The sequence below is a fragment of the Trachemys scripta genome, chromosome 7, assembly GCF_013100865.1.
Source record: "Trachemys scripta elegans isolate TJP31775 chromosome 7, CAS_Tse_1.0, whole genome shotgun sequence".
Lineage (NCBI taxonomy): Eukaryota > Metazoa > Chordata > Testudines > Emydidae > Trachemys > Trachemys scripta.
In genome coordinates, this window is record NC_048304.1 from 50,535,355 (window position 1) to 50,560,367 (window position 25,013).

The 25,013-nt window shown below is 54.0% G+C and overlaps 1 protein-coding gene across 1 annotated transcript in view; it reads left to right on the plus strand.

Annotated features, from left to right (window-relative positions):
* The window catches only part of CAMKV (CaM kinase like vesicle associated), a 56,091-nt gene that overhangs the window by 26,986 nt on the left and 4,092 nt on the right, over window positions 1-25,013 (plus strand). The window contains exons 3-10 of the mRNA XM_034777271.1: window positions 14,341-14,472; window positions 15,820-15,894; window positions 16,957-17,095; window positions 17,553-17,673; window positions 19,540-19,615; window positions 20,248-20,384; window positions 24,033-24,111; window positions 24,384-24,471. Of these exons, the coding sequence (XP_034633162.1) occupies window positions 14,341-14,472; window positions 15,820-15,894; window positions 16,957-17,095; window positions 17,553-17,673; window positions 19,540-19,615; window positions 20,248-20,384; window positions 24,033-24,111; window positions 24,384-24,471 (847 nt within the window). The remainder of the gene's footprint in view (window positions 1-14,340; window positions 14,473-15,819; window positions 15,895-16,956; window positions 17,096-17,552; window positions 17,674-19,539; window positions 19,616-20,247; window positions 20,385-24,032; window positions 24,112-24,383; window positions 24,472-25,013) is intronic.

Genomic DNA, 25,013 nt, shown 5'->3' on the forward strand with positions numbered 1-25,013 from the left:
GGTTCAAAGTTACAGCAAACAGAGATAAACACTCTAGCAAAAAGGTACATTTACAAGTTGAGAAAACAAAGATAAAAACTAACACGCCTTGCCTGGCTGTTTACTTACAAGTTTGAAATATGAGAGACTTGTTCAGAAAGATTTGGAGAACCTGGATTGATGTCTGGTCCCTTTCAGTCCCAAGAGCGAACAACCACCAAAACAAAGAGCACAAACAAAAGCCTTCCCCCCCCACCAAGATTTGAAAGTATCTTGTCCCCTTATTGGTCCTTTTGGGTCAGGTGTCAGCCAGGTTACCTGAGCTTCTTAACCCTTTACAGGTAAAAGGATTTTGGAGTCTCTGACCAGGAGGGATTTTATAATACGGTACACAGGAGGGCTATTACCCTTCCCTTTATAGTTATGACAGTTGCCATTAACTGTATGATCTCATTTTGAATGGTTTTTCCAAGGTAGTGGTGTGTGTGTGTGTGTGTACATTTCTTGGGTGGTGACTCTTCTTAGATGCTCCTGGAGTACAGCATCAAACTCCGCCATCAGCTCCACAATTTTAAGGAAGTTTCCATTGTTTGGCACATACAGCTGATCTGAAGTGCCACGCAGTGGTAGGTTTTGGGTTAGCAAGCATTCTCACAATGCTATGATTCTAATGGCAATGAGCCTTTTCAGAACATTTTGCCAGTAAAGAGAGTCTGATGCAATCTTCTCTTGATGCTGATCATCTATGATGGCTTTTAACCTTAGTCTCATCTCAAGCTCTTTCCACCTATGGAATGCTCTCTGGTGATATGTTGCCTTCTCATGGCATTCTAGATTTCTAGCCAGATTTTTCCAGTCCTTTGTTCCTGTACAACCCAATGTGGCTGAAACATTAGACTGGAAGAGTTTGCAACAAAAAGAGTATGCAGCATTCTGGGTTTTTGAGTACTGTGATAAACTCAGGACAGACCGCTGCAAGGGGGGTGGGTAGAAAACAGTCTCCGAGGATTAAAAGGCCCTTCTTCCTATCAACTGAGGAGGGGTAACTACAGGTCAATCAGATTCAGCTGAGAAGGGGCTACCAGAGAATCAATTAGGATCAGCTGAGAGGGAGTTACCTGAGGTAATTAGGATCAGCTCATTCCAACTAAGTGCTGGCTGAGTCCTTTTTAAACCCTGTTGTGAGGAGACGGGAGAGAGGAGGAGTCCTGCTGCCAATAGGTCAGGAGCAGCAAGACAGAGAGCCTCACGAGAGGGAGAAAAACAAGCTAAAAAGACTGGTGGAGAGAAGGAATGGACTTCCCTTGTGCCACCAAGAGGGACTATTTTACCCAAGCCTGTCTTGCCAAGGTAAAAAGCAGACGAGGCTGCTGAGCCCGAGAAGGTACCTTGTCACACGTGGTGTCGGGTGGGATATGTGAGTGAGACTTTGTGGAAAACCATCTCAGGGAAGGGTAAATCATCCCCCATTAAAAAAGACAAAAAAAAGGAGGATGTAGTGAAGGCTTTAGTGCAGCCCTCCGGGGCCCAACAAGAGGCTACCCGGGTGCAGATCGCACTGACTCCTAATGGGTAGCTAATACAGCAGGAGACAAATCAACTACTGATGAGCCAGGCGGCTCAGGATTGAGCCACCCTGCATGAGGTTGTGAACCAAGTAAAGGCCCTGACCACTCTGACGCACGGCCCCTATGGGACCCAGCCCCTGAGGGTGAGCAGCTACTTGCAGAAGACGACGACATAGAGGCATATCTCCTCGCGTTCGAGAGAACGGCCCGCGGGAGGCCTGGCCCCAAGATCAGTGGGCCAGTATCCTGGCTCCTTTTCTGTGTGGGGAGGCACAGAAAGCATATTTTGACATGACAACAGAAGCAGCTAGAGATTACTCCCAGCTAAAGGCGGAGATCCTGGCGAGATCTGGTGTGATGACAGCTATAAGGGCACAGCGGTTCCACGAGTGGAAATACCAAGACAGCAACGTGCCGAGGTCCCAGCTGTTTGACCTGATTCCTAGCTAGGAAGTGGCTGTGCCCCGAGACCCATTGCCCGGAGAAAATTGTGGAAATCATAGTTTTGGACAGATACATGAGAGGGCTACCACCGGACATATGAGGATGGGTCAGTCAAAATGATCCCTCCTCCTATGATGAGCTAGTTGCCCTCGTAGAGAGACACCTAGCAGCCCAAGAACTTTCTCAGACCACCGGGGAAGGAAGGCGCCAGAACAGGAGGCAAGTCTCTGTGTTGAGGGCCCAAGTTTCCGTAGCCCCGGGCAGAACTATGGGGGGAAGGAAAGAGGCTGAAGGGCGGCCGGAGATCTCGGAGGGACTTGGGGACTGGGGGGGGGGAGAGACTGGGGGGGGGGGGGAGGGCTTACCGGCCCAAAAAATAGGGGGCTGCCCTATGTTATGGGTAGGGTACTGATGTTATGCATGTGGAGAAATAGGACATATAGCTGCCCAATGCCTGAACCTAGAAGAGCCCATGCAATGCGACCTGGGAGATCTAGAAGGACCATGCAACCTAATAAATCTAGTAGGGGTTGTGATGGTCCCTCATAGATATATTAGGCCAGTTAAAATGAATGGCATAGAGACCACTGCGTTAGTTGACTCAGGAAGTGCTGTCACGCTGGTCTCGGGAAAGTTGGTCGGGCAAGACCAGCTATCCCGGGCCAAGCGCACAGGAATATCCTGTGTACATGGGGATGTCAATTATTATCCGACCATCCCGGTAAAAATAGAAGTCCTGGGAAACCCCACTAAGGTGACGGTGGGGGTGGTTCTGAAATTCCCCTACCCAGTCCTCATAGGACAAGACTTCCCAGGGTTTGGCGGTCTACTTCCCAGAGAGGAGTCAGACGAAAGTAATAACCCTGAGAGCAATGGGATGACCTCGATAGTTAGCACCCGCGGCCCTCCCCCCCCCCCCCCCCAGTCTTCCATGAATTTGCCCCGGATTTATTCTCTCCCGCTGGGAAAACCAGGAAGACTCGAAGAGAAAGGAGGGCAGATAAGAGGAGGGGAATGAGAATCTTGGCCCAGAAGCCTATACTAGTAGGGGAAAGAGTTGGCCCAACTGACAAGGGGGCTATACAGGGGGTCAATGAACCAGCAGCTGGACCCATTTCCCCAGGGACCTCCCTGGAGAGGGAAATAGAACCCCCTGAGTTTGGGCAAATTGGGCCTTCACTGGAGAATTTTGGACAGAATCAGGCCAATGATCCAATATACAACAATATTTTCAAAGAAGTAGCTGAAGTGAATGGGATCCCTGTGGAAGGGAGAGCTCAGGGCCATATCATATGATAAAGAAGGATCTGCTATACAGAGTAGTCTGGGTCCAAGAGCAAGTTGTGGAACAGCTCTTAGTACCGCAGAAGCATCAGAGGGGCGTGATGGAGCGAGCCCACAGCCATCTGTTCGGGGCACATCTAGGGGTAGATAAAACCCTTGATCGAATTCTGAAGAGGTTTTTTTGTCGGACCGCTGCATAAATTCCGGGCCAATGTTGTGCCTCCTGTCCGGAATGCCAATTACATGGCCCTCGGCCACACTTAAGGGCACTTTTGGTACCTCTGCCGATTATTGAAGTCCCATTTGAGCAAATAGCTATGGACCTAGTAGGGCCACTAGAGAAATCAGCCTGAGGCCATCAGCACATACTGGTTGTGCTAGATTATGCCACCCGATACCCCGAGGCTGTTCCCCTACGGAACACTATGTCTAAGACCATAGCTAAGGAATTAATCCAAATTTTTGCTAGTGTGGGAATACCCAAAGAGATCCTGACAGATCAAGGAACCCTCTTTGTATCTAAATTAATGAAGGATTTATGTGCAGTGCTCCACATACGGACCGTAAGGACATCAGTCTATCAGCCGCAGACTGATGGCCTTGTCGAACGTTTTAATAGAACATTAAAGAACATGATTCGAAAGGTCGTGAGCCAGGACAGGAAGAACTGGGACACCCTGCTGCCTTACCTAATGTTCGCTATAAGGGAGGTTCCTCAGTCTTCAACTGGATTTTCCCCATTTGAGCTGTTATATGGTCGCCACCCCCGTGGCATACTGGACATTGCCAAAAAGGGTTGGGAAGAACAGCCAAACCCAGGGAGAAACATCATCGAGCATGTGTTGCAGATGAAAGACAGGATAGCCCAAGTTGCCCCCATAGTGCGGGAATACATGGAGAGGGCGCCAGGGGCCCAAGAGACATGCTACAATCGCCAAGCAACGATCCGAAAATTCCAGGTGGGAGATCGGGTAATGGTGCTCGTACCCACAGCGGAGAGCAAGCTCCTGGCCAGATGGCAGGGGCCATATGAGATAATAGAAGCCATTGGAGAGGTCGACTATAAGGTCCGACAGCCTGGTCGCCAGAAGCTGGAACAAATCTATCATATAAACCTGTTGAAACCTTGGCAAGACAGAGAAGCTCATGTGGTCAGTCTAGGATCACCTCCCCCCGAAAGCAACCGTCCTGGCCAAGTGGGAATATCCCCGGAATTGACCCCCTGGCCAACGAATTGAAGTGATCAACATGATCAAACGCAAACAGGACATATTCTCAGAAAAGCCAGGCAGGACTACCGGAGTTCACCATCACATCCTCACAGAGCCTGGAGTGAAGGTGAATGTCAAGCCATACTGGATCCCAGAGGCGAAAAGAAAAGAGATCCTGACAGAAGTCAGGAAACTGCTGAACTTAAGAGTCATTGAAGAGTCTCATAGCCAATGGTCCTAGTACCTAAACTGGATGGCAGTATGAGATTCTGCAATGACTTCCGGAAACTGAATGAAATGTCCCAATTTGATGCATACCCTATACCCCGGATAGATGAGCTAATTGACCGAATGGGAAAAGCATGATTTTTGTCCACCCTTGACCTGACCAAGGGTTATTGGCAAATTCCCTTGGCCAAGGCCGACAAAGAGAAGACAGCCTTTTCAACACCAGAGGGACTGTATCAGTACACTGTCCTCCCTTTTGGTTTACATGGGGCGCCTGCAAATTTCCAACGACTCATGGACAAACTGTTGTATCTACATGGCAAGTATACGGCTGCCTATCTCGACGACGTCATTATACGTAGCCCAGACTGGGAGACGCACTTGGGGAAGGTGGAAGCAGTCCTGGACACCCTGAGGAAGACAGGGCTGACTGCAAATCCCTCCAAATGCGCAATTGGGCTAGCAGAAGCCAAATATCTCGGGTATATAGTGGGGAGGGGCGTGGTGAAGCCCCAACTCAACAAGTTAGAAGCAATACAGAATTGGCCCCGACCAGTCCAGAAGAAACAGGTCAGAGCATTCCTGGGAATGGTTGAATACTACAGGCGGTTCATCCCCCCACTTTGCCTCCAGGGCGTGCCCCTTAACAGACCCAGGGCAGGCTTTAGGCCAATTCAGCCGATTCCCCTGAATCGGGCCCCGGGCCCTTGCTGCCGCCGGTACGCCGTACTGGGGCGGCCTGGCTTCCATAGGAGGCAATTTAAAGGGCAGGGGCTGGAGACCCAGGCCCTTTAAATTGCCACCAGAGCCCCACTTCTGGAGCCCTGGGGTAGGACTGCGGGGCTCTGGGGGCTATTTAAAAAGTCCGGGGCTCCCTTTGCTTCTACTGCCCCAGCCCTTTTAAATAGCCGCCGGAGCCCCGCTGCTTCCCCAGGGCTCCGGCAGCTATTTAAAGGGCCGGGGCGGTAGAAGCAGGGGAGCCCCTGCTGCACCCCCTGCTCTGCCCGTACCCAGCCCTCCACCCCCTGCCCTGCACGCAGCCAGCCCCTGTCTCCAGACAGCCCCGCACCAGCCCCACACCCCCTGCCCTGCCCACAGCCAGCCCCGCACCCCTTGCCCTGCCTCCAGCCAGACCCTACCTCCAGTCAGTCCCTGCCCTGCCTCCAGCCAGCAATGTACGTAATATATAATTCCACAGTTATGGAAAGTAAAGACTACATGGAAGAAATTAAAGGTTTTTTTTTTTTTTTTTTTTTTTTTCCAAGACATCCCTGGCGGGGCCCCGCCAAAAATGTTTGAATTGGGCCCCGCACTTCCTAAAGCCGGCCCTGAACAGACCTAACAAAAGCCCGTGGCCCAGACATAGTAAGATGGTCTAGCGTAGCTGAGGAGGCTTTTGCAGATCTGCAGACCGTCCTCTGCACCGACCCAGTGCTGGTAGCTCCAGCCTGGGAGAAAGAGTTTATCTTACAAACCGATGCCTCTGAGGTTGGGTTGGGAGCAGTTCTTTCACAAATGGTCGGAGAAGAGGAACATCCAGTCCTGTTCCTCAGTAGGAAACTCCTGCCCAGGGAATGTAAATATGCCGTAGTAGAAAAGGAATGCCTGGCGGTAAAGTGGGCCATAGAAAGCCTTCGCTACTACCTACTCGGGCGGAGGTTTATCCTCGTCACGGACCATGCCCCTCTGAAGTGGATGCACCAAAACAAAGAGAGAAATGCAAGAGTAACAAGGTGGTTGCTGTCGCTACAACCCTTCCACTTCAGAGTGCAACATAGGTCTAGAATCAAGCATGGCAATGCGGGTGGCCTTTCAAGGGTACACTGTTTGTTTGTCGACCCAAGTAGCCCAAACCTGTAATGTTGAGCGTGGGGGGGTGGGGATATGTGATAAACTCAGGACAGACAGCTGCAAGGGGTGGGGAGGGGGGGTAGAAAACCGTCTCAGAGGGTTAAAAGTCCTTCCTCCCTATCAACTGAGGAGGGGTAACTACAGGTCAATCAGGTTCAGCTGAGAAGGGGCTACCAGAGAATCAATTAGGATCAGCTGAGAGGGAGTTACCTGAGGTAAATTAGGATCAGCTGATTCCAACTAAGGGCTGCCTGAGACCTTTTTAAACCCTCCCCTGGTGGGAGGAGAGGGGAGAGAGAAGGAGTCCTGCTGCCAGTAGGTCAGGAGCAGCAAGACAGCGAGCCTCTCCAGCAGGAGAGGCTGCATTCCCTCCCATAAGGGAGAAAAACAAGCTAAAAAGACTGGTGGAGAGAAGGAACAGACTTCCCCTGTGCCACCAAGAGGGACTATTTTACCCAAGCCTGTCTTGCCAAGGCAAAAAGCAGACGAGGCTGGTGAACCCGAGAAGGTGCCTTGTCACAGTACATAAGCCATGGCCTCTCCACTTTGTCACCATTGGGGATTTCGTGCCAATAATGTGTTGGATGGAAACTTCATGTTCCCCAAAGACAATGAAAACAAGTTTTTTCACTTGCTGTGGCCCTTGCAATACAAGGAAGTCCCTCAGGCTACTGCTCAAGTGCATCCACAGTCCTGGATCATCTAGACGTAAGGAACTAAACTCAGCAGCAGCTGTTTCTTGCGCCTCCACCACACTCTTCTCTGATCTACACTTTTCTTCAGGAATGTGCATGGTTACATCCATTTGAGATGGAGATATGGATGCTGCAGTAGCTGCCAAGTCACCTGCACTCTGACTAACTGGAAGATCAGGCATCTCCTCACCACTCACATCCTCATTGGGGCTGGAAGGCTCACCTTGAACATTTATCTATGTATCTCAGGAGAGCTCCTTCCTGCTTAGATAGAAAAGCTTCCTTTGCTTGCTTGCTTTTTCTGAATGCTGCCCCAGAGGGGTGTGTTCTGTGCCAGCTATAGTGGCTCTCAACACTCAGTTGAAGGGGACAAATAAGCAGGCTGGTAGCAGGGCCTGAGTGAGGGAAGATATCAGCATCTTAAGGGCCTAACTGGCTCCTACTACTTCAGTTGACTGCCTGTTCTTCTCAAGTGGGTTCAGGGAAGCAGAAGGAAACAGGAAGCTCTCTGAGAAGCTGGTGTTAATCAGTCCAGGCTCCTGGGGGGGCTAGAGAGGTACATAAGAGGCTCCTCCTCCTCTCTCTCTCTCCCTGCAGCTCCTGCTGCTTTCTGTTATTCGCTCTCACCTTTTCTTCTGCCTGCCTGTTGTATCTCTTGTGCCCTCCTTCCTCCAGCAAAGCACTCCACCATCTCTGTGCATCTAGAGCAGAGAGAATATATATGCACCAGCAGCAGACACAATTTTCTACACTCTGGGTTCTAGGAGCACCCCCCCGCCCCCAGTCTGGCACCTGAGCTCCGTTCGCCTCATGGTAAGGCCAGCCCTGGCCTGCCCTTCTCTGTATTTGACACCCCTGGCTCTGGCCTCCGGCTCCTCTCCCCGGCCACATCTCCAGCTCGCCTATCAGCTTTGGTTTTTGGCTTCTGAACCCTGGCTCCAACCTATGTCTCTACTTTCAACTATGTCCCTGAGCATCCTGTGGTCCTAATTCTTCATGCCAGCCTATCTCCGCTCTAACCTCCAGGCCTGGCCATCCCTATGGCTCTGACCATAAGGCCCAATCACCCACGCCCTGGGCATGATCCTTACAGTGACATGGACAAAGCTGGTTTGCATAAATCACAAGCACTTAAGTAGGGCTATTGATTAATTCCAGTTAACTCTCGCAATAAACTCAATAAAATTAACTGCGATTAAAAAAGAAAGAATCGTGATTAATCATAGTCTTAATCGCACTGTTAAACAGTAGAATACCAATTAAAATTTATTAAATATTTTGGATATTTTTCTACATTTTCATATATATTTGATTTCAATTACAACGCAGAATAAAAGTGTATATTTTTTATTATAAATATTTGCACTGTAAAAATGATAAAATAAATACACCTCTACCCTGATATAACATGAATTCGGATATAATGCAGTAAAGCAGCGCTTCGGGGGGGGGCGGGGCTGAGCACTCCGGTGGATCAAAGCAAGTTCGATATAATGTGGTTTCAACTATAACGCAGTAAGATTTTTTTGGCTCCCGAGGGCAGCGTTATAGCGGGGTAGAGGTGTAGTATTTTTTCAATTCACCTCATTCAAGTACTGTAGTGCAATCCCTTTGTCCTGAAAGTGCAACTTACAAATGTAGATTTTTTTGTTTGTTTTGTTTTGAGTGCAGTTATGTAACAAACAATGTAAACCTTCAGAGTCTACAAATCCACTCAGCTCTACTTCTCTTTCAGCCAATCGCTAAGACAAGCAAGTTTGTTTACATTTATGGGGGATAATGCTGCTCTCTTCTTATTTACAGTGTCACCAGAAAGTGAGAATAGGCATTTGCATGGCACCTTTGTAGCCGGCATTTACGTGTCAGATATGTTAAACATTTGTATGCCTCTTTATGCTTCAGCAACATTCCAGAGGACATGTTCCATACTGATGACGCTCATTAAAAAAATAATGCATTAATTAAATTTGTGATTGAAGTCCTTGGGGAAGAATTTGTATGTCCCCTGCTCTGTTTTACCTGCATTCTGCCATATATTTCATGTTATAGCAGTCTCGGATGATGACCCAGCTTGTTGTCAAGGCTGGGAGATTGTGAGTGACAACAGAACTCAGTTCATATGTGTCAAGGTTCCTTCCCCACTCTGAACTTTAGGGTACAGATGTAGGGACCTGCATGAAAACCTCTAAGCTTCTCTACCAGCTTAGATCTGCTTTTGCTGCCACCACTCCCAATGTGCTAATTCCCTTCCCTGGATAGCCTTGAGAGACTTCTTCACCAATTTCCTGGTGAACATTGATCCAAACCTTTGGATCTTAACACAAGGAGAATTTAACTATCCCCCCCCTCCTTTCCCCCACCAGTTCCTGGTGAGTCCAGATCCAACCCCTTGGATCTTAAAACAAGGAAAAATCAATCAGGTTCTTAAAAAGAAGGCTTTTAATTAAAGAAAAGACAAAAATCATCTCTGTAAAATCAGGATGGAAAATAACTTTACAGGGTAATCAAATTCAAGGAGCCCAGAGGAACCCCCTCTAGCCTTAGGTTCAAAGTTATAGCAAATGGAGATAAACACTCTAGCAAAAGGAACATTTACAAGTTGAGAAAACAAAGATAAAACTAACATGCCTTGCCTGGCTGTTACTTACAAGTTTGAAATATGAGAGACTTGTTCAGAAAGATTGGGAGATCATGGATTGATGTCTGGTCCCTCTTAGTCCCAAGAGCGAACAACCCCCATAACAAAGAGCACAAACAAAAGCCTCCCCCCCCCCCCCAAGATTTGAAAGTATCTTGTCCCCTTATTGGTCCTTTGGGTCAGGTGTTAGCCAGGTTACCTGAGCTTCTTAACCCTTTACAGGTAAAAGGATTTTGGTGTCTCTGGCCAGGAGGGATTATAGTATCGTACACAGGAGGGGTGTTACCCGTCCCTTTTAGTTATGACAACATCCAAAGAGTTTCAGTTGTTTGTCAAAAGAACAAACATGCCACATTAGCTCCTTTCCAGCCTGCCACAAATGGATTAGTGGAAAGGTTTGTCTAGACATTCTAGTAAGTGACCCATGCTATGACTGGGGTGAAAGTAAGTCAGGACACTTACCGGTATGGGACCGGGGGGGCCTCTGGCCCCCCAGAAGGGGCGGGGCCGTGGGCAGAAGGGGTGGGGCTGGGGGGGGTCAGCATCCCCCCAACCAGCCCTTCCAGGCCGCCTGGCCTGCGCTGCCTGGGGCTCCCGTGTTGATTTAAAGGGCCTAGGGCTCCAGACGCCGCTACTGTGCTAGCGGCAGCAGCGTCCGAAGCTCTGGGCCCTTTTAAATCACCAGCCCCAGGGCAATTGCTCCCTTTGCGCACACACACACACACACACACACCCACCCGTTGGCGGCTGCATGGGGGGCAAAAGGGGCATGGACATTAAAGTGCTGCAGGGTCCTTTGCCGCGGCAGCACTTTACTGTTGCTGCCCCTTCCCTCCCCCCATCCCCCCGGAACATTAGAGCATTGCTGCAGCAGCGCTTTAACGTCCCTGCCCCTTTTGCCTCCCCTGTCGGCAGACCTGCCAGTATGGACTCTACCAGCAGAGCCGCCGACAGGGGGAAGGGGCAGTGACGTTAAAGCGTTGCCTCTTAAAGTAGCAGCGCTTTAAGGACGGTCCTTTGCCACGGCAGCAGTTTGAGGATCCTTAAAGCACTGCTGCAGCAAAGGGCAGCGCTTTAAGTTTGCTGCCCCTTTTCTCCCCACCAGCAGGGCCACCAACAGGGGAAGCAAAAGGGGCAGGGACATTAAAGCGCTGCCACTGCAGCGCTTTAATGTGGGCTGGGTATGGGCCGGTGTGGGTTCTTACTGGTACGCCGTACCGGCTCACTTTCACCCCTGGCTATGATCCGTAAGGGTAGCTTACAACACAAGACTGCATATTTTCTATTTGCCTATAGGAATGCACCTCATGCTGCTACAAATCAGACACCAACAAGGATGTTTTGGGGACATAATTTAAGATAACACCTGGACTTCTTGGCCTGAGCTATAGAGTGAGTTCACAAGAAACAGTGTGATCAGATGGTCACACCTGACTGCACAGCTTTCACGTGGGAGAAAAAGTAGTAGTAAGAGATGATCAAGATAATTGGTGGAAAACTGGAGTGATTGTGTCACAAACTGGTCCCCTGCCTTAACGGGTAGAAGTGACACCAAACATGTCCTGGAGAAGACACAGAAACGCTTTTGAGCACAGGTTCAGCAGGATGTTTTACACCCGTGACACCTGTTGAAAATACTGAGCCTACAATACAACCACAGACAGTGACTTGTGATCGCACCAGTGAGCCTGCAGGTGACCCTGGCTCTACAGAGCAGGGAGATGTTGCTGAGACAGCTGCACAAGAAATACAGTTGCTGTTCCAGATCCTGCTGTGCTGCCTGTCTTTCTGATGCTGGGTCCTGGAAGAGTGCTGTTCACTGCCTTAATGAACTGATGATTTGCCTAAAGCAGTGGCTGGGTTGTCATGTCCTTAATATTGACATCTAGACAAAAGATCAGGTCCAGGCTGTGCCCAGCTGGGTGGGCTCACCAGAGATGAGGACAGTCGTTTGTGGGGGGTTTGTCTTTGCAGCCTTTTTGACATGAATGTTGAAATCTCCCAGAATGACCACCATTGTCAGTGAGTTCCTTCGTGAACCCTTTCGTCTTTGGTCTGTAAATGAGCACAACATCTGTGTTAGCTTTGGCTCTTGTTTCTAGTGTTAGATTAATGAATTTGAATGACCTTGTCTTATCTGAGGCACCTTTCTTGGATTTGATGTTTGTAGAGGAGATGGATGCAGTGCTGTTTGCCTTCTTGTCCTGTCTGGGTCTGTGATGTACCAAGTCTTCTGGGGGTGTGAGGGTGACATACCAGGGTACAGTGCAGATGAGTTGGGGGCTGTGTCACCCCTGCCCTGCAACCTTGGGTGCCTCACAATGCCTTGCTGAAGTAGGAATCTGGACTGCTCACAAACAGCCTAACAGCATACAAGCCACACCCTGAGTGTCTGTATGTAACTGCAGCCCACCAGCTGCACTTGGGTTATATTCCAGCTCTTACCATCCTGGGTTATATTGCAGAGTGACCCCAACATACCCCCAGTCCCGGATTTCCCCCAGAAATATATGTCCTGTACCACCCAGCCCTCTCCTGGACAGTACAAATATTTTAAATTTATTATTCCTTTAAGGGAATAATATGCCAGCTTATTATCTCAAATAGTTATTCAGACACTTCAATTTAAACACACTGGATTAGATAAAGCAGTAAAACAAAGTGATTAACTACAACGAAAGAGATTTTAAGTGAGTACAGGTAATGAGGCATAAAAGTCAGAAATGGTTACAAAAAAAATAAAGATAAGACATTTACTAATGCCTAATTTAACAAACTATCATAGATTCAAGCAAAGTTTCTCACCACGTGCTCCAGCTATTTTACTGACCAAACTCTCAGGTCAGGACCCCTCCCCAGAGTCCAAAGCCTGCTTCCTTTGTCTCTTCAGGTATAGAGAATGTGATAGGAAAGGAGTGTTTGTCCCTCCTTCTTATGGTTTTTGCACCTGTTTGAACTTCCTTGTCTTACCTTCCTGCTTGATGACTCTGTTTACTGGTTCAGTGCAAATTAAGTAGAGCACACATTCCTTTGTTTAGGACAGGCCTGTTTGCAGACTTCTCTTGGCACAGGGCTATGGGGATTGGAACCTGTGTTAACATTCTACTGTATGGTTTTGCTATAACTTCACATACAATGTTGCCACACATATTTTACCAGGACAATACTGCCCAGCAATTACAACTTTTCAAATGATACCTTAAAAGGCTTCCTTTATATGAAGATTAAAGGGTGTGAATTCAGGGGTGTGTTCTGTCCTGAGAGGTTAGGTGGGCTAGCACAGGGCTCCCGGCATCATCCAGCCTTGAAGATGCAGGCTAGATCAGGGGATTCATAACTGGCAAGGTCATGGGTGTTGGAGATGGAGCTTGCATTGATTGGTGTCAATATTAGTTCAGGTAGCTCTGTGTGCCTGCTTTGGGCCCATGCCTAGCTAATGTTCCCAGGCAGTGGAGAGGTGGTAGATGGCTGGAATCTGATTTCTTAGGTCTGCTCTGCTGGTTCCTGGGACAGTTCCTCCCAACATGGGCTGGGATAGGTGAAGTATCGGGCTGTGCCATTGGACACTCGAAGTGTGAGTCTGACTCGCTGGGGTGGTTGGATACCTTTTGGTGCTAAGGCCTGGTTGAGTCCTGGGAGTGGGTGGAACTGGAGCAGTCAGTCCTGGGAGTAGTGGTGGGTGTGCTGCAAGCATGATGCTAGGCAAAGTCCATTCCAAGCAGAGGAGGGGAGTTAATGGCATTAGACACCCATTTCCTTGCTGCCCTTAACTGGCTTTCCGGGGTGCAGGGGAGATGGCACTTCCAATGTAACATGTGAGTTTCAGCTGTAAAAAAAAAAAAAAAAAAAAAAAAAAAAGCCCTCCTGCCCAGAAGATGATGGCAAAGCCTGGAGAAGCAGGACTGAGGTCCAGAGCTCCTTCCCCGTAAGAAAGGCAGTGTCCTATGGGAGCCTCAGCCCAAGTGGGGGCTCCTATGCTGGATGGAGGAGTTGCAGCCTCACTTTTACATTGCAGCAATTCTGTCTGGTGCTGGAATTTCCCCAAGTGCAAGGAGGCTCCTCCCACCACGGCGGGGCAAGTGTGCTGCTGAGAGCCACAACAACCGCAGGTGCAACGTGGAGGTGGCACCCAAGCAACCTTAACTCTTCCCCCGCACAAAGTGCATCCTCCTACCTGCCCTGCATCCCGTAGTGTATGCCCCTTGCAGCATTGGTTGGGTAGCTGGTGGCACACAGATAGCTCTTTGATGCTAGGTTTGATGCATGCTACCAAACTGACCTCTGCTCTGACAGCATGATTTGGGCATCAAGGTAGCAGTTAGGGAAGCCGATCCTTGCATCTCCCTCCCAGAAGGTAACACATAGGGCTTCTTGCCAGCACTGTCCCCACATGGGGCAATCTGGGACAGTCCTAACAGGGCCCATGCTGATTCGTTCCTCAGGGAGGAATTCTGTGAAATATTCAGGGCCAAAGAGAAGACGACGGGAAAGCTCTACACGTGCAAGAAGTTCCTGAAGAGAGATGGACGGAAGGTGCGGAAGGCAGCCAAGAATGAGATCATCATCCTGAAAATGTGAGTCACTGTACCTTCCCATCCTGGGGTTTGAGCCTGAAGTTCTCAGCATTAACAGCATGAGTCCCTGCTGGGGATAACTCTGTTAGCTAGCAGCTGTAGTAGACTCTTCTGTGGACCAGCCAACAGGGGGGGACAAATGTACCAGTGGGAGCTAGGTCTGCTGAAGCCATGACATGACCTGACCAGGCTCCACTAACCCGGTCTCCTCCTAACGGGCCCCCTGCTCAGGGCATTCCTGCTGACAACAGGCCTTTTCTACATGTAACTGCATTTTTCCGTCTGTGGGCCCCCAATGTCGCCTGCTTTGATGCTGGGAAGGCTGGGTAGGGCAGCCCCATGACACCTTTTGTTGTGCCTCTGATCCCTTGGGCTAGGCTGACCTAGCACTGCATCTCACTCACAAGCTGACCTCTATGTGTGACCAGTGCCAACTTATAGAAAAGCCCTTCCTTCTTGGGACATGCCCACAGTACCCTTTGCCAGTCAATGGGTACTCTTTGCCTCCCCCACTGCAGGCAGTATAGTGGGGACTGAGAGGGGAGACAGGATGTGTGCTACAGCAGGGAGATGAGGCTAGACACAGAGGGTAGCCTGAGTTTCCCCTATCCCCACAGCCCTGCCCATGTGGCTGTGTGGTCAGGCGTATCCAATGTCCCCCTCCCTTAGGTGCTGGCAGTCAGCTTCATCCTCACGCCTGCTTGTTCTGGACATGCAATGCATGTTGCTCAGCCCCAGCTCCCCAGCAGGCATGGTGCCAGACTCCGGGTTGGGTTAAGGTGGGCACAGAGGGGAGGTCTGGCCTAGGCGTCTGGCCAGTTCGAGGCAGAGTCCAGCTGGTGTAACAGCCCCCAGGCCAGCCTGACTCCGAGGTGGGGGCACCAGGGGGTCCTGGCAGAGCTTGGGGTTGCGGCAGGATCCCTGGTCCCTACCCACCAGTCTCTGTCCTGCTGCTGGGTGGGTGGGGCCAGTTGTTGACACCTTCAACCAATCAGGCAGCTTCTGTGCCTCCAGCTCTTCCCCCTCCTCCGATGGGAGACCCTGAGGGACTGGGGGGGAGCCAGAGCAGCTGGCGGAGCCAGCCACAGATGAGTGAGGGATCTTGCCCAGCCTGTGTGGTGCTAGGTGCGCTCCCTGCCCTGTCCACTGTCGTACCCAGCTCTCCCGTGGCTCGGCCTGCCTTCTGACCTGCACGGCTCTCACAAGAGCCTCCAGCGCCCGCCCTGCCCTAGTGGGAACAGAGTAGGGAGCAGAGTCTGTGTCCTGGCACAGGCAAGTACCCCAGGGATGTGGTGCTGCGCTGGGCAGAGTCCGCTAACCCCGTGTTCTCTCGCTCTGTGCCCCCAGGGTGAAGCACCCCAATATCCTGCAGCTGGTGGACGTGTACGTCACCCGCAAAGAGTACTTCATCTTCCTTGAACTGTAAGTCAGTTCTGCCTGGTACCTGGCAACTGCAAGATTGGCCCCAGCTGGCTCTGACAGGGCCCCTGCCTCTCCCCAGAGAGACCCTGGCTCTGGGGTCCCAGAGGGAGCTTGCTATGGCTGTAACCCCTCCACTGCTGCTCCCCAGGCACGTGTCTGGGGCAGCCACACCAGACGCCCCCTGGATAATTCCCAGAAGCCCCTTTCTCCTTCTGGGAGGCTGTCTCCATGCAGACCTGCCCCACAAAGCTGGCCTGTGTCCCCTTCTGGGCCTGCTTTTGCCCCATGGCCAGATGCTTCACTCGTTAGCAGGTCAGTCTAGAGGCAGCTCCTGCTTAGAACTGCAGCTCAGCTCTGGGCCAAGGATTGGCCATGTGCCACAGCCAGGGCAGCTTATGGCCGGCAGCACAGGACTTGCTGATCTCCATGTATAGAGGGCTGGAGCCCTCAATTAATCCAGGTCTGGGATCCTTCATTATCCCATGGGCAATACAGGAGAAAGAACCATGCTGGGAAGGTCAGAGGATCTGTGGTGACTCACTCTGGAGGCTGATTCGTGCTCCTCGCCAGATTCAGCTGCAGCCTGCCGTGGGGAGCTGTCAGGAATGGTCAAGTCCCTGCTGTGAGCGGGCTTCCTGGGTGGGCAAGGATTGGCCAACTTCACTGAAACTCTTGAAAGCAGGCACTTGGGCGTTTCAGCTGAGCACCCAGAAATGCAAGGGCTGCTCCATAGCATTACCTGTAGCGCTAAGATCTGGCACTCTGATGAGACACGTGCTGTGTCCTGCCTCTGGCTGGGCTGGACCCCTGGACGGCTCCTCTTCCCTTGCCATGCCTCCTGCCTTTCCTAACTAAGCCCGGGACCCAGCTGCCTCTGCAGCCTGGGGCAGCTGCTATTGATGGATGGGGAAGGTTCTGAGACCCTGCAGCATCTGGGGTGCTCATGCAGATCTTGGGGTGCTCTAGCCATAGAATGGGGGGTGTTGGGTACAAGGCCTGTCCCTCAGGGCAAAAGCCTGACCCTGCTTCTCTCTCAGGTATGGGCTTTTTCTCCCACTGCAGGGCCACAGGCCGGGAGGTGTTTGACTGGATCCTGGATCAGGGTTATTACTCTGAGCGGGACACCAGCAATGTCATCCGACAAGTGCTGGAGGCCGTCGCTTACCTGCATTCGCTCAAGATTGTGCACAGGAACCTCAAGGTCAGTCATCCGGCTCCCCCACTGGCCTGCATGCCCCGGGATGGTCTGTTACCTGCAGGCCCCATCTGCCCTCACAGTCCCCAGCCATCATGAGCAATCGAGCTCTAACGGGGGTCCCCACTCTCATTCCTCTCCAGGGGATGCGGCTCTGGGGGCGCACCTCACTGTGCTCCCCAGTAGGTGCTGCTTGGCCCCATAGCCTGGCTCCCTCCTGCAGGCTGGTTGGTGGCTCCCCGGCCTGGTGTAGCTTCTCTATATGGCAAATGACCTGTTCTCTGAGCCATTCTCCCCTGAGGCAGGACGGGGTACTGGCTGACCCACAGAGCCCTGTGGGAGAGATACCCCCTTGGTGCCCAGGGATCATTGACACCCACACACACAGCAGTGTGCCCATTCCTGGGATGGGTTGTGCTCTCTCCTTCCACTCCTGCCCTTCTCTTGGCATGCGGACCTGCAGCTGGAGAACCTGGTGTATTACAACCGCTTGAAGAACTCCAAGATTGTGATCAGTGACTTCCACCTGGCAAAGCTAGAGAACGGCCTCATCAAGGAGCCCTGTGGCACCCCAGAGTATCTAGGTAAGAAACAGTGAGGTGGGCATCAGGGGGCATTTGGCAAGGGGCAGCAAGGGACAGGCTAGACAAGAGAGGGCACAAAAATTAAATATTTTTTCTCAAAAACTAAGGGTGAGCCACAGAGTGAGAAGCTGCCCCAGAGCCCATTCCAGTGGCTCAGTAATCCAAGCCGGTCCTCCTCCCTCACCCCCCCGGCCCAGGGGCTGCCCCCAGAGCCCATTCCAGGGGCTCAGGAATAGTTAAAGGCTGGATTGTGCCCTGAAGCATGAGGGCAGAGATCTCTTCCAGCCTTTTGCTTTTCCCACCTAAGAGCAGAATTTCTGACCTGGGACTGGTGGCTAAATAGGATCCATGCACATTCTCCTGAGCTCCTCCTCACTTGCCTGCCCCCTTCCTTCTCCACAACCCTCCTACCAGCGTGTTCAGCCCAGGATTGCTCCAGCCAGGCCTCCTTTCACACGCCATCCTGTTTCCTCTGCAGCTGTTCTGGCCCTTTCACCCTCCTCCAGGGGAGAAGTCACTGGCTCTGCATGCACACAAGGCCCTTCTGGGCATGGCGCTGGCAGGGGCTTTCTCCCTGCAAAGATCTGAGCTCCCTCTCCTCGACGGAAGAGGTTCCCACAGTTCACAGAGAGCGTGGGCACAGTAACCCGGGAGCACTGATGGGCAGCTCAGAAATGGGGCAGCTGCCCACAAAGAGGAGCAAGGCCAGAGCCCTCCAGGAGCTAAGAGCACTGGGGGTGATCAGGCAAATTCACTCAGGTTGTAACACCTGCAGAGAGCTTCCCCCACTGGGAGAGAGGCTCACACCGGATTCTCCAGGGACCAAGAGACACAGGAGGGTTTTTGGTTAAATAGCCTGAGTTACACTGGACTCAGAGCCTTCCTCCTGACTCCACTAACGGGTAGGACCTCTGGTCTATGGCAGACCCTGATCCCTAGCTAGGGCTGGAAGGACTTTGGCTCACTGAGGCCCCACACGACTGTGGGCTTGTTCTGAGCAAAGGATGTTATGAACTGGGTAGCACAAGAAAATCCCATGATGGCGTTTGAAGGGCCGCTCACCTGCCCAAGCCCATGCTGGAGCTTGAGGACTGCTAGTAAGCTTAAGTATCGGAGGGGTAGCCGTGTTAGTCTGAATCTGTAAAAAGCAACAGAGGGTCCTGTGGCACCTTTAAGACTAACAGAAGTATTGGGAGCATAAGCTTTCGTGGGTAAGAACCTCACTTCTTCAGTGAGCTCGAGTGTAGGTTCTTTTCCTCTCTGTGATGCTTTTCCCTCAAGAATCAATGGGCTTGCTTCACAAGGGCCAGGTGGTAACGTCACCGTGGCAGTTATACTGTGTACCAGCTTGGGGAGAAGAGTGAGGCAGGCCTGCTGAGGCAGCCTGTCTCTTGCTGGGGAAGTCACCATGTAGGCAGAGAGCCGAACAGCTTGGAAATACCCCAGTGAGAAGGGAGAGATGTGGGTCTCCGCCCAAGAGAGGCAACGGCTGGGGAAGCCAGGAGCTGAGGCTGGGTGCCCGTGCTAGCCCACAGAGGGGGAGTCCAGGCACAGTCTTGTGGCCAGAGAGACTCTTCCCGGGCCAGGAGATTCGCTACCAGCTGCAGTGCGGACATGCCCAAGGTAAGGCCCAAAATGGCAGGCAGAAGGGAGCAGGGAAATGAGACATAGCCCTAGCAAGCCAGATCCGAACTGGCACTTGTACCACTGCTGCCATGGGAACGTCCAAGGTGGGGGCTGCTGTGCGTAATGGGCTGAGCACCCGCTGGCAGCACTGCACAGGGCACCAGGACCTGTGGAGAGCCCAAGACGGAGCTCCTGCCACTGCCTGGGCGTGGGGCTCACCTTGCTGTTGGGCTGTTGCAGCTCCGGAGGTGGTGGGACGCCAGCGGTATGGACGGCCTGTGGACTGTTGGGCTATCGGTGTCATCATGTACATCTTGTAAGTATGGGGAGGGGAATGCAGAGTGGGGTCCTGGAATTCTGAGCCTGGCTTGCAGGGGTTGGGGGCTGGCTGAGGATGGGGCCGGCTAGAGACTGGGCCAGGGAGCAGAAGATGGGCTTGTGGGGGGGATTGTGGTTGGAGAGATGAGTATGGGGTAGAGCCAGAGGCTGGGCCAGGAAGCTGATATTGGGGGGGATAGGGACGATGGACACAGACTGGGCTGTAGAGTCAAGGACATGGTGGAAGGGTGACAGCCAGAGGCCACATCCAGGAAACTAGCTGAGAGTGTGAGCCAACAACCAGGGCCTGGGCCTGGACTCTGGGGAAGAGGGCCGGAGACCAAGGGGGCCCTGAGGAAGAGGGCCGGAGACCAAGGGTTCCCAGACCCCAGGGAAGGGAGCGGGAGGGGCCCCGGGGAAGGGTGCTGGAGACCAAGGGGTCCCAGGGAAGGCATCCAGAGGGGCCCCGGGGAAGGGGGCCAGACACTCAGTGCCCTGGTCCCAGTGTCCCTTACGCAGCGGCCCAGCCTGCCCACAAGGCGGCAGTGATGGGGTAAGTGGAGCCGCAGTGTAGTCAGCGCTGGGCCAGGCCAGGCGTACTCACTGCCCTGACGTTCTCATCCCATGCAGGCTGTCGGGGAACCCACCCTTTTATGAGGAGGTGGAAGAGGACGACTACGAGAACCACGACAAGAATCTATTCCGCAAGATTCTGGCCGGCGACTACGAATTCGACCCGCCTTACTGGGATGACATCTCCCAGGCGGGTGAGGCTCGCTCGCCTGGGGGCACCGCTGGGCACCTGGCTCCAGAACCACCACGATGTTCGCTCCGAGTCCCACTCACAAACCCACCCCTGAGAGCCAATGGAACGGAGGAGCCCATGTGGGCGAGACTCACCCTCACGCAGCCCCTGCAGAACCCCCACTGCACGGACCCCACACACTCCCACCCTCCCTTGAGAGACCGCTCAGTGGGAGAGACAAAAACAATAGTTCCTGCCAGTCCTGCTCTATGGCAACCCCAACCCAGTCCTCGTCACTTCCCCCTCACCCCTCCTGTCCTGTTCTACTTAATTCCAAACTGTCCTCATCCCTCCCGTGCCAGCCCTGTTCTGTGGAACCCCAACCCTGTCTCCCTCCCCCTCGCCCCGCCCCAGCCCTGTTGTACGGGATCCCAACCTAGTCCTCGTCCCATCCCCGCCAGCCCTGTTGTATGGGATCCCAACCCTGTCCTCATTCTGCCTCCGCCAGTCCCGTTCTATAGGACCCCAACTCCATCCTTGTCCCACCACCCCACCAGTCCTGTTATGTGTGACCCTGGCCAAACCCATCTTCATCCCACCAGCACCACCAGTCATGTTCTATGGGACCCCAGCCCTGTCCTCATCCGCATCCTTGTCCTGCCTCCACCAGCCCTGTTCTATGGGACCCCAACTCTATCCTCATCCTGACCCGCCAGTCATGTTCTGTGGGACCCCGACCCCGTCCTCGTCCCACCCCGGCCAGTGCTCTTCTACAGGATCCTAACCCCATCCTTGTGACCCCACCCCCCACCAGTCCTGTTCTGTGGGACGCCGGCTAAGCCCATCCTCATCCCACCCCCGCCATCCCTGTTATATGGGACCCCCAACACCACCCTCACTTGCCCCCCCCCCCCCCGCCGGTGCTGTTCTATGGGACCCCAGCCAACCCCATCTTCATCCCACCACCACCAGTCATGTTCTATGGGTTTCCAACCCCGTCCTCATCCTGCCCCCACTAGCCCTGTTCTATGGGACCCCAACCTGTCCTCATCCCACCCCGCCAGTGCCACTCTACGGGATCCCAACTCCATCCTCATCTTGCCCCTGCCAGCCCTGTTCTACATGGATCCCAACCTTATCCTCTTCCCCTCCCCCCACCCCACGCCAGTCCTGTTGGACGGGGCTCCAACTCTGCTTCGTCCTGCCCCCACCAGCCCTGTTCTATGGGACCCCAACCCCGTCCTCCCCCAACCGCCAGGCCTTTTCTACAGGGTTCCAGCCCCGTCCTCATCCCACCCCCACCAGTTATGTCCTACCAAGCCCCAACCCCGTCCTCGTCCCCCCCACCAGTCCTGTTCTCTGGGACATCGGCCAACCCCATCCTCATCCCATGCCCACCAGTCATGTTCTACAGGAACCCAACCTGTCCTCATACCGCCTCCACTAGCCCTGTTCTGTGGGACCCCAACCCCATCCTCGTCCCGCCCTCACCAGTCCTGTTCTCAGGGACCAGGGGTGAAAGTAACTTAAAGGACTTACCAGTACGCTGGAGTCCTGAGCGGGGGCGTGGCCTCAACCGGAAAAGGTATGGCCTCAACCAGAGGAGGTGGGGCCCTTCAATATTTAAAGGCCCTGGGCCTCTGGCTGTGGCTGGGAGCCCCAGGGCCTTTAAATCACCCTGGAGCTACCAGCTGAAGAGGCGGCTGCGAGCCCTGGGGCGCAAGGGTGAATTAAAGGGCCCAGAGCTCCGGCCACCACGGGGAGTCCCGGGCCCTGTAAAGCGCCGCCCTAGCCCTGCTGCTGGGCTTGTGCAGGGATTTAAAGGGCCTGGTGCTCCTACCACTGCGGGTTGCCCCGGGCCCTTTAAAGTGCCGCCGGAGCTCTGGCAGCGGGGCTCAGGCTGCACTTTAAAGGGTCCGGGGCTCCCCATGGCGGCTGGAGCCCCGGGCCCTTTAAATCCCCTCCGGGGCTCCGGCAGCCGGGCTCGGGCGGGGATTTAAAGAGCCCAGTGCTCCGGCCACTGCAGGGAGCCTTGGGCCCTTTAAAGCACCACCTGAGCCCCACTGCCGGAGCTCCAACGGCGCTTTAAAGGGCCCAGGGCTCCCCCCAGCAGCTAGAGCATACCGGCCCGTACTGGCTAACTTTCACCTCTGTCTCATCCCGCCCCCACCCTTCCCGTTCTGGGGACCACAACTCCATCCTTGTCCCACCCCCACCAGTCATGTCCTACCAGGCCCCAACCACGTCCTTGTCCCCGCCACCAGTCCCATTCTATGGGGATCCCCACCCTGTCCTCATCCCTCTGCCAGTCCTGTTCTACGGGACCCCAACCCTGTCCTCATTCCACTCCCGCCAGTCTCGTTCTGTAGTACCCAACCCCGTCCTTGTCCTGCCTCCGCCAGCCCTGTTCTACAGGATTCCAATCCCATCCTTGTTGTGTCCCTGCCAGTCCTGTTCTGTGGGATCCCAGCTAACCCTGTCCTCATCCCACCTCCACCACTCCTATTCTACAGGACCCCAACCCTGTCCTCGTCCTATCCCCCCCCCAGTCCTGTTCTACGGGGCCCCAACCCCATCCTTGTCCCATCCCCGTAAGCCCGTTCCATAGGGATCCCAACCCCATCCTCCTCCCACCCCTGTCAGTCCTGTACTACGGGATCCCAACCCCGTCCTCTTCCCCCCCACCAGCCCTGTTCTACGGGGCCCCAACCCTGTCCTCATCCCACCTCTGCCAGCCCTGTTCCATAGGGACCCCAACCCCATCCTCGTCTCGCCCCCGCCAGTCCTGTTCTGTGGGATCCCCACCCCATCCTCATCCCACCTCCACCAGTTCTGTTCTACACGACCCCAACCCCATCCTCGTCCTCCCCCCGCCAATCCTGTTCTGTGGGATCCCAACCCCATCCTCATCCCACTCCCGCCAGTACTGTTCGACAGGATCACAACCTCATCTTTATCCCACCCCTGCCATTCCTGTTGTCATGACCCCAGCCCCATCATCGTTCCGCCTCCACCAGTCCTATTGTATGGGATCCCAACCCTGTCCTCGTTTCCCCCCCTCTCCCCCCGGCCAATCCTGTTCTATGGGGCCCCAATCCCATCCTCGTCCCCACCAGCCCTGTTCTACAGGGTCCTAACCCCATCCTCTTCCCGTCCCTGCCAGTCCTGTTCTACGTGGACGCCATCCCCTCCCCCTTCTCAGCCAATCCTATGGGGGTTGGTGGCTGTCCAGGGAGTGCTGTCCCTGGATTGGGGGGCGTGTGGGAGGCAGGGCACGGTGGGACAGGGCCTGCTCCAGGAGTGAAGGCCCAGTCCTCATCCCGGCTGCCCTGGGGGAGAGGAGTTAGATAAGAGCAGTCCGAGCAGTCTGTGCGAGCCTGGCCCCTGGCGAGAGCAGTGACCAGCCGTGGTGGGCGCATGCTCCCTGCCCTGCACAGACCTTTCCTGGCGACCGGTCAGTAGAGCCCCACGTCACCCCTTCCTCCAGCAGAGCAGCCAGCTGTGGGGGGGGCTTTCGTTCCCCTCCATTCCACGCCAGACCCAGCTCCTCTGGGGATGAGAACAGGAAGCTTGAGCGTCCACTACCCGCCACCATCCCCTTTCAGGCCATGCCCTGGTGCATGGCCAGCCTGAGCGCTAAGCGCCTTCTTCCCACTTGCTGTCTCCGCAGCTAAGGAGCTGGTGACCCGTCTGATGGAGGTTGACCAAGACCAGAGGATCACAGCTGAAGAAGCCATCTCCCACGAGTGGTAAGGCAGCGCTGGTGACTCCAAGCGAGGGGCCTTCTCCTGGCAGGAGGACCCTGGAGGGATAGAGGGGACACTGGCTAGTATCGTGGGAGTTGGGAGGGACATGAGAGCCCAGCTCCACTTACTGGTGCCAGGGGAGGGGCTGGGTGCAGGCTGGGTGGGTGGAGCACCCCATGGACCCCCTGGCTTAGGGGTGGAAGCAGAGTGCAGGTGCATGGTGCCAGGAGGGCAGCTGCAGGAAGCTGGTCATTGACGTGTGTTTCCACTTCCAGGATTTCTGGCAACGCTGCCTCAGATAAGAACATCAAAGATGGTGTCTGCGCTCAGATCGAGAAGAACTTTGCCAGAGCGAAGTGGAAGGTACATGGCCCTCACCCTGTGCTGCGGCTCAGGTGCTCCACCAGAGCAGAGTCCCTCCCACCCATGGGGAGCCCTGAGCAGAGCAGAGAGGAGATCTCATCCTCAGGGCCGGTGCTACCATTAAGGTGAACTAGGCGGTTGCCTAGGGCGCCAAGATTTGGGGGCGCCAAAAAGCGGTGCCCCCAATTTTTTTTTTTTTTTTTTTTACAGCGTTCTTGGGCTGGGCTGCCGGCGGCGCGCTGACCCGTGCGGCTCAGACTCCCTCTCCCAGCGCACAGCTGCTCCACTTCTCCCGTCTCTTGGGTTGCGGTGCCAATCAGCTGTTTGGCGCCGCAAGCCTGGGAGGGGAGGAGAATTAGAGCGGGGGCGGCATACTCAGGGAGGAGGTGGAGCGGAGGTGAGCTGGGGTGGGGAGCTGCTGCACGGCTCCCCGGACGGGGGGAGGAGCTGCCGCGGGGGGGGCGGGGCACACCTCAGGGGAGGGGAGCTGCCACGAGGAGGGGTGCCTCAGGGCGGGGGGGGGGGGGGGGGCGGCGCCGGGC